This window comes from Gorilla gorilla, chromosome 4, assembly GCF_029281585.2.
Source record: "Gorilla gorilla gorilla isolate KB3781 chromosome 4, NHGRI_mGorGor1-v2.1_pri, whole genome shotgun sequence".
In the NCBI taxonomy this organism is placed as follows: Eukaryota; Metazoa; Chordata; class Mammalia; order Primates; family Hominidae; genus Gorilla; species Gorilla gorilla.
Window position 1 is genome coordinate 160,752,331 of NC_073228.2, and position 14,027 is coordinate 160,766,357.

Below are 14,027 nucleotides of genomic sequence, written 5' to 3' on the forward strand. Positions count from 1 at the left end.
GAAACCCCATCTCTACTAAAAATACAAAAATTGGTGGGCATGGTGGCACGCACCTGTAAGCCCAGCTGCTCACTCAGGAGGCTTAGGCAGGAGAATCGCTTGAACCCGGGAGGTGGAGGTTGCAGTGAGCCGAGATTGTCCGTTGCACTCCAGCCTGGGCAACAGAGCAAGACTCCGTCTCAAGAAAAAAAATAAAGAAGTGAGCCACAGTTACGGTGTGATTCCATGTCATTTCCTGCATTGTTAATGAACCATAGGCTCTGTGCTGCTCATATCATACCTGCAGTGAGACAATGAACTCTGAAAGCCGGGCATAAAAGGAGAGATACAAATCCATAGGAGATGAAGGCAATTAGGGTAACAAAAGAACCAGAAATTGTATCCCAGAAGCAAGGAAATTTGGAGAAACATGAGATTCTCCTTCCAATACCTGAAGAGGTAACAGCTCTCCAGTACTTCCCAGCATGCTTAGAGCAATAGCAACATTAATGGAATAAGCACATGTTTCTCCAAAGGTAACCATCTTTTGGATTTCTACTCTCTTGACATTACCTTTAAGAGAGAAAAAAAAAAATCAGTCTTATTGACTGATGGAGCCTATAGATTTTTTGTCCTGTTAGTTCACACAACACTGATCCAGCAGTTAATAAAGGAGATTTTCTGATAGGCATAAGGAGCTCAACTATGACCTATGGGCAGATGTCATCCGGAGACAGATTTTGCTATAAATATTTCTTAATCTCAGAACTGCTCTGAGATTGAATGGACTCCCTTGCGTGTGGTAAGGAGTTCACCGTCACTGAAAGTGTTCAAGTGTACTGTGAAAGATCACTTAGCGGTGATTCTACAGAGATGATTAGAGCACGGACAGAGATGTTGTGGTCTCTAAAGTACCTTTCATTCATGAAACTAAAGCAAGACTGGATCAATGACATCCATGGAATAAGTGAGTCTTTTTTATGAAACAAAGAAATCTACTAAGACTTATTTTGACACTGGAGTGTCATGCCCCCATCCTCAATCTAACATGCTACTGCATTGTTAGAGGGTAAAAAGGCCGTCTTCGTCTTCCCTTCCATGCTGCCCGTCATTGAGGACATTTTTACTATCTCCAATGTAGTCTAGCCTGTAAACAGAAAAGAGGGGCTCATAATGGGAAACACAAGACTAGAAAACAGAACAAAAGACAGATGCTGCTAAGTTACAGTGCAATTACCCTTAAAGTTCAAAGGGCTCACAGTTCATTTAGTCTAAGCTCCACATTTTACAGATGGGGAAACTGAGGCTGCAGGGGAAAAAGAGTTTCTGCCAATCCATTATAATGAGATAAAAAACATTCTTAGCAAAATATAAAATCATGATTTCAATACGTTTATTTACCAAAAGGTCTCTAAGTGTGACTTTGAAAGGTCACCTTGCTGGGTGTCAATTTTCCTTCTTGCTAATACATATTGTGGTATTAATGCAACTAATTAGTGAATGCAATTAATTAGGCAAGGCCTTCATTAATAATTTATGCCTTTTTTAAAAATTTCTTTTCCAAAAGCTATAGAATAGGGCAAATAGCTAAAATCCCTTACTAGAGAATCTTCAAATACTATTTTTAAAAAGGCCCCAAAACAAGCTGCTCCCATGGTCTAACTGGGCAGAGGAACCAACTCCCAGGAATAATATTCTACATGCTTTTTTCATTTTCCGTATTGCAAACTCTCCTCAATAAACTCCAGTTTAACAATGGCCTCTTAAACTAACTTACCCATAGGTGAACAAAAATTTTCAGAGTAAAGTGCCATATCACCTTCTTTCTTTTGCATGCTATACTTCTATTAATCCCACCTGCCTTGGTACTGGCATTTTGCTCAGACAGAGTGTTAACCAAGACACAGATTAATGTGAACTAAATCTGCACAACTTTTTCACTTCTAATGTCACATCTTTCCAACTCTATGTGTAATCATAACACAAGCTCAAGTCATTAAACCACTGAGTAGTAGCTAATCATTTGTAACAGCTTGTACAATCATTACAACACCCATTCATGCAAGATAAATTACCTTGTGTGTTTCTGCGAACAATAGGTTTCCATGAGTTTCCCTGAAAAGACAAGGCCACAGTGTGAGCAGAGTGGCTGCAGTGCATAGAACATGCAAAATGCTGGGGGAATTCCAGTGCTGCCCCGCAAAGAGCAGACATGGGCCAAAGGTGAGAACCAGTGGCTGGCTTTGGCAGAAAAAGCCATTCCCTTTCCCAGGTCAAACACTTGCTATTTTAACCACAGTTAGCGCTCATCAATTACCAAGTTGTTCCAACATTCTGGGCAATGGTGTTAAGCTATTTCATTCTGAGTCATCTGCCTATCCAGAAGTCAAGTACTCACTTGGGTTTCAAAACACTTCTTTACGAGACATACTCAGAATTTTCCAAAACTGTAATCATGCCTTTGTATGAAGGCTAACAGCAGGATTCCAGTAAATTTTAAATTTCCTTTTGCACCTGGGGCAGGTGTTGAAATATACAAGTTTCATTATTATTCAAATCAGCTGAGATGGTTACTAGTCTCATCTCCTGACGTACTGCCCTGAAACAGCTTTTGTTAATGAGTACAGAACAATTTATCCCCATTTTACAACAGTACCAGGTGCCATGTGCCTATAATTTGCCTGAAAACCATAAGCTGTTTCATGGCTGTTTTTGTAGCATTTTAAAACTTTTTGGGAGGGGGCGGGGGGGGGATGGAGGTGCAAGGTCATGGAGCAGCTTGCTAACTTAATGAAAACTGCAGACCTTGTCCCCTGAAAAATGCAGGCATGAACACATAAACACTTTTGCATGTGATTTCAAAGGATTCACATTACCCTTGAAGTCCATCTGTGGCCTCCAGGTTAAGAAAGCTTGCTTTTAGGGAACATATAAGAAAACCAGGATCAGGCCAGGCGTGGTGGCTCATGCCTGTAATCCCAGAGCTTTGGGAGGCCAAAGTGGGTGGATCACCTGAGGTCAGAAGTTTGAGTCCAACCTAGCCCACATGGTGAAACCCCCTCTCTACTAAAAATACAAAAATTAGTCCCGCGTGATAGCGTGAACCTGTAGTCTCAGCTACTCAGGAGGCTGAGGCAGGAGAACCACTTGAACCCAGCAGGCGGAGGTGCAGTAAGCTGAGATCACGCCACTGCACTCCAGCATGGGCAACAGAATGAGACTCTGTCACAAAAAAAAAAAAAAAAAAGGAAGAAGAAAACCAGGATTGTTCATGGTCTTCGTCCTGCAACAATCCTAGCCAAAAGAAGAGACAAGCTAGGGTTTTCCCAACCAAAGAACAGAGAAAGTGAACAAAGTGAACAAAGTAGGAAATAGTACTTTCCTCTTAAGGCAGTAATAGGGATAAAATGAATTAGGCACATCAAGAGTATACCATCAGGACTGGCACAGAAATGTCCAATAAATGAAGGTGCTCTTCTGCTTTTTTTCCTTTTCCAAAATGTAAACTCTACCAGGAGGTTAATACACAGAGCCATTAGCAGCTTGGGGAGAACGAACTTACCTGTTACCTCACTGGCTGGGATGGGAACAATGGCAGAACTGAGCCTCTTTGGGGAGGGATAAAGGGGAAGGAAGTGGAGACAACTCCAGATCCTCCTGCAGTCGCCAGGGTTCTGAAGCGCTCCATCACCTGGCCCTCCCTCCTTACCTCTCAGGAGAAACGCCACGAGCAATGCCAAGAGCACAAATCCCAAGGAGGGGGCGATGATCATCAGTAGTTGGGAGATGGGCATTTCACTCTTCATTGACATGGGTATTCCATCCACCTGATGGGACACAGGCAAGGAGATGGACCCAGTCACTGCTAGATGCCACCCTCACAAGATGACATCCCAGCCCAATAGCACCTTACAACCACCAGCAGTTTCACTACATTTCACCACCTTTTGTCAAAAATCTCTGAAAACCCAAAACACGTGACCCATATCCCAAAATTTTCCGAAGTGTTAGACATCAGGCATAAGGAGCTGTGGGGCTCAGGGGTCTGAGGATAAAAAATAACTGTTGTGAGCTGTGTTCTCCATGGTCAAATCTCTTTCCTAGCCACTGCTCAAATCCTTTGAGCTCTCCCTAGCCCTGTGCCACTCTTTTCATGGCTGACTTAGGCTTCTAGAGAAAACAGGATGAAAGAGAAAATGAAACTTAATTTCACATTTCCTACAGCAGTGGTTCTCAAAGTCTAGATGGGGGGCCCATGAGATCAAAATGATTTTCGTGAGACATTTTTTGCCATTTTCACTATCATTCTGTCATGAGATAGACAGTATACTTTCCCAGAGGCTATGTGATGTGTGATGTCATTGCTGTCACTTACACAGAATGTGGAAACAGAGATGAGAATCCCTCTGTCTCCTATTAAGCCAGATATTAATGAGATTTGCAAAAAATGTAAAACAATGCCATATTTCTCACTAATTTTTTCATTCATTTTTCTCACTAATATTTTTTCAAAATAGAGTTAGTTGCCCATAAAACATGTTATGTTAGCACAAAGTGAGTTTGTTGTTATTTTTAAATAAATTGATTTTTTAAAATGTTTAAAATACAGATACCCATATAACAAACTTGCACATGTACCCCTGAACCTAAAGGAAAAGTTTAAACTATTTTTTTTTTAATTTAAAAAAATGAGATGGTGTCTCACTATGTTGCCCAGGCTGGGCTCAAGCTCCTGCCATTGCTGGGATTAAATTTTTTTTTTTTTTTTGAGACAGAGTCTCACTCTGTCAGCCAGGCTGGGGTGCAGTGGTGCGATCTCAGCTCACTGCAACCTCTGCCTCCCGAGTTCAAGCAATTCTCATGCCTCAACCTCCCACGTAGCTGGGGTTACAGGCATGCATATCCAAGCCCGGCTAATTTTTGTGTTTTTAGTACAGATGGGTTTCCACCATGTTGGCTAGGCTGGCCTCGAACTCCTGACCTCAAGTGATCTGCCCACCTCGGCCTCCCAAAGTGCTGGGATTATAGGCATGAGCCACTGCACCTGACCTAAAAAAATTTTTTAATTGTAAAATTGTCTCAGTTTTTTTCTGCTGAGCAGTCTAGAGAATCAAAAACAAAGTCTCAGTTTTAAGAAACTGATTTTTTTTTCTTTTGTAGAGACAAGGTCTCGCTCTTGCCCAGGCTGGAGTGCAGTGGCAATGATTACAGCTCACTGCAACCTTGAATTCCCGGGTTCAAGCAATCCTCCCACCTCAGCCTCCTGAGTAGCTGGGACTACAGGCATGCATCACGATGCCTGGCTATTTTTTTTTTTTTAATTTTGTGTAGAGACAGAGTCTCACTATTTTGCCCAGGCTGGTCTTGAACTCCTGGGCTCAAGCAATCCTCCTGCCTCGGCTTCCCAAAGTGGGATTACAGGAGTGTGCCACAAGACCCAGGCTGTTATTTTGTTTGAGACAGGGTCTCTCTCTGTTGCCTACGCTGTAGTGCAGTGGCACAAACAAGGCTCACTGCAGCCTCAACCTCCTGGACTCAAGTGATCCTCCCACCCCAGCCTCCCAAAGTAGCCAGGATTACAGGTACATGATACCACACTCGGCTATTTTTTTTTTTAATTTTTATTTTTGTAGAGACAGGGGTCTCACCATGTTGCCCAGGCTAGAAACTGAGTTTCAAACGTATAAAAAGACCTTGTGAAAGTCCCCACTGCCAGCAACATGTTCAAGGTGGTTTAGAGGTCCATGGGGCTGGCCAGCCTGAGCCTACTCACCTTCAAAGTCTATGCGGCACCAAAAAAGGACTCCCCTCCCCAAAATCCCATGACGGTTTATGAGCTTTTACTCTACTAAGTTCTCGAGGGCTAACCTAAACACGCAGATGAGTAAAGGACCCAGCTTAGGAAAGCATCTCTCAGCTTTGACATTATCAAGAGCTATATAAAAGTTGGTGTCAGGAAAGGTACTCCTAAATGAAGCCCAAGATGTAAAGTTTAGTTCAATGGGGGTGAGACAGCTATGAATATCTCCAAAATGTACCCGCTGGATTTTTTCCAGGACTGGGTGTTATTGGTTTTGCTGGCCTTGTTGGACTTCTTTTGGCTAGAGGTTCAAAAATAAAGAAGCAGGCATTTCTACCCAGTTTCATGGGATTAGCAGCCTCTATCCATTATCCACAACAAGACATCGAGTTTGTGCAGGTCAGAAAGGACATATTATATGACCAGGGTTTATGAGGATACATAGTCGTGGAAGATTTTTGGAAGGAGAACTTTCTAAACCAGGAAATGTGAGGAATTCATCTGAAAATAAATAGAAAATTCCATGCTCTACACATTTTAATCAGTTACAGGTAAGCAACAGAAACTTCATATGGTCAATCATTATTTTTACAGAAAAATAGCAGAGAAGTCAGTATTGAATATATTAAACTGGCTTTCTTCTTCAGGAAAAACTATACTAGGTCTCTGTTATCTTGGGTGATGCCATCCTACAAGCAAACGAATCTGAAATCCTTTCACTTAGAAATAAGGCACAAGCCTTAGAACTCCCTGTACTCATGTTGCCTATTTACATACATGATTAAAATCCAAGTTTAAAAAAAAAAAAAGAGAGAGAGAGAGAAAGAGAATATAGGCCAGGCATGTTGGCTCACGCCTGTAATCCTGGCACTTTGGGAGGCCAAGACGGGTGGATCACTTGAGGCTAGGAACTCAAGACCAGCCTGGCCAACATAATGAAACCCCATCTCTGTTAAAAATATAAAAAATCAGCCGGGCATGGTGGCATGTGCCTGTAATCCCAGCTACTCAGGAGGCTGAGGCAGGAGAATCGCTTGAGCCCAGGAGGCAGAGGTTGCGGTGAGTCAAGATTGTGCCACTGCACTCCAGCCTGGGCAAGAATGAGACTTTGTCTCAAAAAAAAATTGAGAACTGCTGCTCTGCAGGCAGGCATTGGGGCATCTTGCTGGGGCTATGCCATCTCCATTGACCAAGATATGCTCTCTCCCTCTCTTCCTGTTCCATTCTCTAACACACAGAATCCCGGAGACAGTGGGCACAGCAACCAGGACAGGACAACAGACAGTGTCTGAGAGAGAGATGGGGAAGAAGAAAGAGGGGATGGGGAAACTTTACTTATCCTTTACAGACTTCTGTACTGCCTGAAGCTTTCACTTAAAATGGCTTGAATCACTTTTGTAATAATAAAAATAGCACCCTCAGAAAACAAGAGAAATATTGATGGCAGGTGTTGATTCTGCAGTATGTCATGAACTCTGGGTCACGCAGACGGAACACACAATGATCTTGCATGTTTTTTATATTTTTTTTCTTTTTGCTTTTCAAAGTATTGGCACATACAGATGTAACAATCAAGGTTATTTCTGCCAAGAGTACAAGTCTATAAATTATTGGGCTGTTTCATAATTGTTGCAATGAATTTTGCGACAGCAATATCCTGCTTTTCCTAGTCCATCTCTGCAAACCTCTGTGGATTTTTTGTTTGTTTGTTTTTTGTTTTGTTTTGTTTTAAGAGACACAGTCTCACTCTGCCACCAGGCTGGAGTGCAATAGCACCATCTTGCCTCACTGCAACCTCTGCCTCCTGGGTTCAAGCAATTCTCATGCCTCAGCCTTCTGGGTAGCTGGGACTACAGGCATGTGCCACCACACCCGGCTAATTTTTGCATTTTTGATAGAGATGGGGTTTTGCCGTGTTGGCCAGGGTGATCTCAAATTTCTGGCATCAAGTGATCTGCCCACCTTGGCCTCCCAAAGTGCTGGGATTATAGGCATGAGCCACCGTGCCTGGCCACTACTGTGGATTTTTACTATTTAAGTGATATACTTCAAATACTTCACAGATTTTTTACCTGTCCTGTTTTTGTTGTTTTGTTCTGCTCAGGAACTGCTGTATCAGATGCTGGGAAGGAAAAGAGAAGAAAATGGTTATATGTCTGGTTGGGGAATAAAATATCACATCCTGAAATACGTAATTAAGAGTCCATCTGGAACTGCAGCTGATGTGTTTAATTATTTAATCCCGTGTTTTTTGTATAATCTATTTATGCATGTTTGTTTTGATATGGTTTTAATGTAAATTTTATCTGCTGTACAACGTTATCCCTGGGAACATCACCATTTTACAGATGAGTAGAGTCAGGCATTGGGCCAGTAGGCAATTGGCTCTAATTTTTCTGTAGGCTTTAGCAATTCATTCAGGATTTTTATCTGGCAAGAAAATTTGTCAGTTTTCTAGTTAACAAATATTTACTGAGCACCTATTATAGGCCATGCAGTGTGATAGCTATACCTTGGACCTCATAGAATTTACAACTTAGTGCAGAAAATGAAATGTAAAAATGTAATGTAAATAGTTGAAAACATAATTAGTTACGAGTACACAATTCTGGGAAAAATACAGTATAAGGGACATATCATGAGGATGCCAGGCTTGTTCTGGAGGGTCAAGGAAAACTTCCTTGAGAATGGGAGTTTATGCTGAGAGGCGGAGTCATGTATTCATAATCTATAGTTGAGTTACAAGGGAATCATACTGAGAATCTACCAAATGCTAAGCACTGTTCCAGGCACTAAGAATACTGTGAGACTGCGTCATGGCCCCTACCCTCAAGAAATTTACAGTCCATTAGAGAAGAGAGACAGAAAGATGATTTCAGCCTAACAGGCCAAAGGTAGTGATGGAGCACACACAGGCTGCTGGAAGGGCAGGTAGAGGGAGAAGCATTCAGCTCAACTTTGTAGTCCACTGAAAGTTTTATTAGAATAAAGTATCGTGAGGACAGAGTCCCTGTCTGCTTGTTCACTACTGAGACTCTGATACCACCTCGCATATACTTGGTGCTCAATAAATGTTTGTTGAATAACACTTCTGAGTTAAGGTCGTGTAAGAATTAGCCAGGCAAGGAATGGTGGCAACGGCGTTTCAGGTGGACAGAACAGCATCAGCAAAGCTGTGGAAACAAGAAAGAGCATGGTGCCCATGTCAGATGGCAAGTGGCCATGAAGAGGTGAAATGAGGGGTGGTAGCTGCAAGAGATGAGACAGGTGAGCAAAGCCAATCAGGAAAGGCCTTTGTTTCCTGATGGTAAGTCTCCATTGGATTCTGTAGGCAATGGAAAACCACAGAAATGTTTAAGCATGATATGGTCCAGTTAGGAGGATAAGGGAACAGCCAAGAAGAGAGTTATCATCTAATTCCAGGTCTGAAATTCACAGCTAGTAAAACCAAAGAGAGACAGAGATTTCAGAAATGCTTAGAAGGCAGAACAACAGGATATGGACATTGAATGTGGGGGTAAGAAAGAGAGAAAAGTCTTTGATACCTCACCAGTTCCTACTTGAGACACCTGGCCATGGCCTGAGCTGTCCACTAAGACTGAGAACAGGGGAAGGAGTGGAGAAGGGTAAGTCTAGGGGAGAAAAGTGATGAGTTCACATTTACAGTCACTGAGTGACCGTGGGGCACATGCAAGCACAATTCGCCTAACAAGCAGTTGATGCATTTGAATCTAAATCAAACTCAGGAAAAAAAGGGTGCAGTTGGAAATACTGATTTGGGAGTCATCAGTATCCAGGGAGCAGTTGACCCCCTCAGAGTATATAAGAAATCTGGCCCGGGCACAGTGGCTCATGCCTGTAATCCCAGCACTTTGGGAGGCCGAGGTGGGCAGATCAAGAGGTCAAGAGATCAAGACCATCCTGGCCAATATGGTGAAACTAAAATACAAAATACAAAAATTAGCTGGCATGGTGGTGTGCGCCTGTAGTCCCAGCTATTCGGGAGGCTGAAGCAGGAGAATCGCTTGAACCCAGGATGGGGAGATTGCAGTGAGCCGAGATTGCCCCACTGCACTCCAGCCTGGCAACAGAAAGAGACTCCATCTAAAAAAGAAAGACAGAAAGAAATCCATGGGCTGCACGTTCAGAGAGAAGAGCAGGGATCCTGGAAAACGTCAGCATTAAACAGTAGGCAGAGGAGGTGGAGGAGAAAAAAAATAAGAGAAGAAATGGTCAGAGAGATCAGAAAGTAAGAGCAGTATCAGAAGCCAGGGCAAGGAAGAAAACATCCAGGAGGGATGTAAAGTCATATGTACAATAAAGTCTTAAAATAGAAACAGAGCTTAAATAAAACACACAGGGAGAGGTCCTGGATATAATAAATACCTAAGCTAATAATTAATGAAATTGATCATTGTTTCCCCAGAGCTTCCTTTGTACTTAAGGCAAAAGGATAAATGTGGTAGATTTTGTAAGGCTCATAATTTGGTATCAGAGAGCTGATTTGTTCATCAGGAAAGTGACTTGTTAAATGCCTAAGAACAAAGGGGAAATTCAGCATGTTTTCATATCCTAGAACTAAGTTATTGTTGTTTTTCTCTCTGCAATTATCCCCTAGAGCTGAAAATTGCAGGTAAGAATTCAAAACTCCTACCCCTGTTCTGTCAAAATCCTGTTGTATTACAATCATTTGTGATGAATAAGCCTGAAATTGAAACTATCAAACAGAAAAGCCAGCCTGGGTCAGTTTTGTCAGAGCTAATCTGTATTTTAAATTGGAATCGTCCAATGGGAGAGACATTTTGCAAACACAAACGCTGCTGCGTGATACCAAACAGCACTTTTTTCTTTCTTCTTCTTCTTCTTCTTCTGAAGACGCTAAAAGCCCAAATGGGAAGCACTCCAAGGGCTACAGTGTCATACACAGAATGGCAACACTGAGAACAAGTTGACTGTGATTTTTCTTCCTTGTGAAAAGTAGCCATGCCAGTGGCAAGGGGATGGGGTTAGACAAGGCAAAACTACTGATTTCCAGGTTGTCTGTGTTCCCCCAGCCCTTAGATTCTCAAGGCCCCGAGCTCTGACACATGTACATTGAGACAAAGGCAGGAGCCTCCCAGAACTTGGTAGTAAAGCAATTCTGCAAGAGGGAAGTATAATGAGTAGCATAGTATCACTACCCCCTCTCCCCACCAAATCACATCCACCCAGAACCTCAGACTGTGACATTGTTTAGAAATAGTGTCCTTGCAGATGTAATTAGTTAAGCTCTTGAGACGAAATCATTCTACATTTAGGGTAGGCCCTAAATCCAATGATTGGTGTCCTTAAGAGAAGGGGTCACAGAGAGACACACACAGAGAAGGTCATGTGAAGATGAGAGAGATGGGAGTGATGCTGTCATAAGCCAGGGAATCCCTGGAGTACCAGAAGCTAGGAAGGGGCAAGGAAGGGTTCTCCTTTACAGCCTCCAAGGAGAGCATGGCTGTGCCAACCCCTTGATTTGTCAGACTTCTGCCCTCCAGAACTGAGAGAGAATGAAAATTTCCGTTGTTTTAAGTTTGTGGTACTTTGTGTTACAGCAGCCCCAGGAAATAAATTCAAAGGAATCAACACACAAAGAATGAAAGCAACCTTAAACAGGGGTAACCAACCTAAAAAAAAGTCAGGAAGTGGGTGCTGAGCACAGGTAAGAAGACTAAATCCAATGAAAGATCCTAGTATTAAACTCCAAAGAGTATAAATCTAATGTCATATTGTTATTAAAATTCCATTGAACATTATTTATTTATTTATTTTGGAGACAGAGTCTCGCTCGGTCACCCAGGCTGCAGTGCAGTGGCGCGATCTTGGCTCACTGCAACCTCCGCCTCCCAGGTTGAAGCGATTCTCATGCCTCAGCCTCCCAAGTAGCTGGGATTACAGGTATGCACCACCAATTTTTTGTATTTTTAGTAGAGACAGGGTCTTGCTATGTTGCCCAGACCAGTCTCAAACTCCTGGCCTCAAGTGATCCGCACGCCTCGGCCTCCAAAGTGCTGGGATAACAGGCATGAACCACTGCACCCAGCCTCACACTGAATAGTTAATCCTCACAAGCAACCCTATGAGACAGACATTATGCCATATTGCCAGTGAAAAAAATGAGGCCCATGGGGTTGAGCAATGTGATGGAGGTTGGACAGGTAGTAGTTGTGGAGCTGGGATTTGAACTGTTTGACTGACACAAATACCTATACTGTTAACAACCTCATTATGCTGGAGCTCAAGTGCCTTGTACCATATAAATAGCATGTCCTACTGACAGAAGAAAGGAATGTTCAGGACAGTGAGTTGCATTGAATGTAGAAAAAGGATAGTTTAGGACAGTGGTCTCTAAAGAGGGCTCGGTACTCACCATGAGTGTAGCAGGCAATCCACTGGCTGTGGGGAAAATGACAACTTCTATTTACATTTATTTATACCTTATCTTTTAAACATTTTCCAGAAGGATATATTTCATAATGTACTGAACAAATTGGTAAACAAATATAAATAAGCATCTTAATAACAAGAATACATTATTTTTCATCAGAACACATTATTAGTCTGGTCTAGAGAAGAAGAAGGAGTCATTCATCTCTCAAATGTAGTTTGGAGACTGTGGTCAGCAAAATAATGACACCCAAATATGTCCATGTCCTAATCTTCAGAAACTGTGAATATGTTCTCTTACATGGCAAAAGAGATTTTGCCATGTCATTAAGCTAAGGATCTTGTGATGAGAAGATTATCCTGGGTTATCTGGTGGGTCTCATGCATGTAATTACAAGGGTCCTTATGAGGAGGTGGCAAGAAGGTTAGAGAAGAAGTCAGAGGATGTGTGATAAAGGAAGAAGAGATCACAGAGAGAGAGAGATATTTGAAGATGCTATGCTGCTGACTTTGAGGATGAAGGAAGGAGTCACAAGCCAAGGAATGCCTCTAGGAGCTAGAAAAAGCAAAGAAACAAATTATCCCCTAACAAATCCAGTATGAATATAGCCCTGCCAACACCTTGATTTTAGAGCTTCTACCCTTCACAACTCTGAGATAGTAAATTTGTGTGTTAAGCCAGTAAGTTTGAGGTCATTTGTTACAGCAGCAACAAGAAACTAATACAGAGACAGTGGTCCCTAAGACCTTCCAAAAGAACAGTTGTTCTGGGACAGGCACAAGATATGAAAGGAAGATTGACTTTTCATGTTAACATTTTTTGCATGCTTTGTACTTTTTCCATGAGTGTGTATGATGTATCTTAAATTAATTAAAACTTAAACATTAACAAAACAATCTTAACATTAACTCCACTTTTCCTGGGTCCATGGATTCACCAAACCTTCTGGTTAATATTAGATTTTTCTATAGGATGAGAATATATTTACAGGAGGATTACAGGTTAGATCTCTTGGCAGCTAGAATTCTCACTGTAAGTTAGTAAATTGGCTTTCTAGCTTGTATTTTGGTCTCTTGAGTTCTTGGTAGGCATGGGCACTCTGGTAAAATGAAATTCCTGTAACACTTAACCTTAGATCTTGGAGTATTGCCAAGGGCTTGCCCCTCAGCCTTCCTCACTGTGGCATCCTGGGACTCTCTGCCATCACTAAGTATTTATGTCAACTTTCCTGGCTATGCGACCTTGGCTAAGATACTTTCCTTCTCTGAGCCATAGTTTCTTCATCTGAAAATATTAACATTTCACCAACTGATCTCCTATATCCTTTTTAACCTTTCTAATTCTGGATATCTTTTTTCAAAGAATTTTACTGAGAAAAATTATCATTACACAGTATTCTTTTAAAAGGATATGAAACTACCCTTAGTATAGGGAATGAGTATGCAAATACTTAAAAATACATACAGAAATACAATTATGTATTCTTAAATATTTGCATACTCATTCCCCAAAGAAAACTAAAAAGAAACACAAAGACTAAATACACCTGCTTTCAAGTAGAAACATCAAGACAATTAAAATTATTCTTCCTAGTACCATTTTAATTTTGTCTAATTTCTAAATGTTCTCAAATGTGACTTTTCAATGGTAAAATATTATTTGTATCATGTGTTCATCACTGGAAAGTCCACGATGCTTGAGGCAAGAGCAAACTCTTGGGGTGTTTGTCATTTCCCTGAAGCAGCGTCAAAGCGACCTTCTATGTGAAACTTTGAAGACAGGTGTTAGAAACCCAGTAACCCACAGCCAAAAAAGGACACCCCTCCAGATCTA

The 14,027-nt window shown here is 41.7% G+C and overlaps 1 protein-coding gene and 1 pseudogene across 1 annotated transcript in view; one reads left to right on the top strand and one right to left on the bottom strand.

The window, feature by feature from the left end:
- Nucleotides 1–934: 934 nt before the first annotated feature.
- The window catches only part of TIMD4 (T cell immunoglobulin and mucin domain containing 4), a 41,653-nt gene continuing 28,560 nt past the window's right edge, over nt 935–14,027 (bottom strand). The window contains exons 6-9 of the mRNA XM_031011272.3: nt 7,852–7,901; nt 3,689–3,806; nt 2,055–2,094; nt 935–1,126 (exon numbers count right to left, since the gene is read on the bottom strand). Of these exons, the coding sequence (XP_030867132.3) occupies nt 1,042–1,126; nt 2,055–2,094; nt 3,689–3,806; nt 7,852–7,901 (293 nt within the window). The 3' untranslated portion in view covers nt 935–1,041. The remainder of the gene's footprint in view (nt 1,127–2,054; nt 2,095–3,688; nt 3,807–7,851; nt 7,902–14,027) is intronic.
- On the top strand, nt 5,700–6,294 carry LOC134758467 (MICOS complex subunit MIC26-like; annotated as a pseudogene).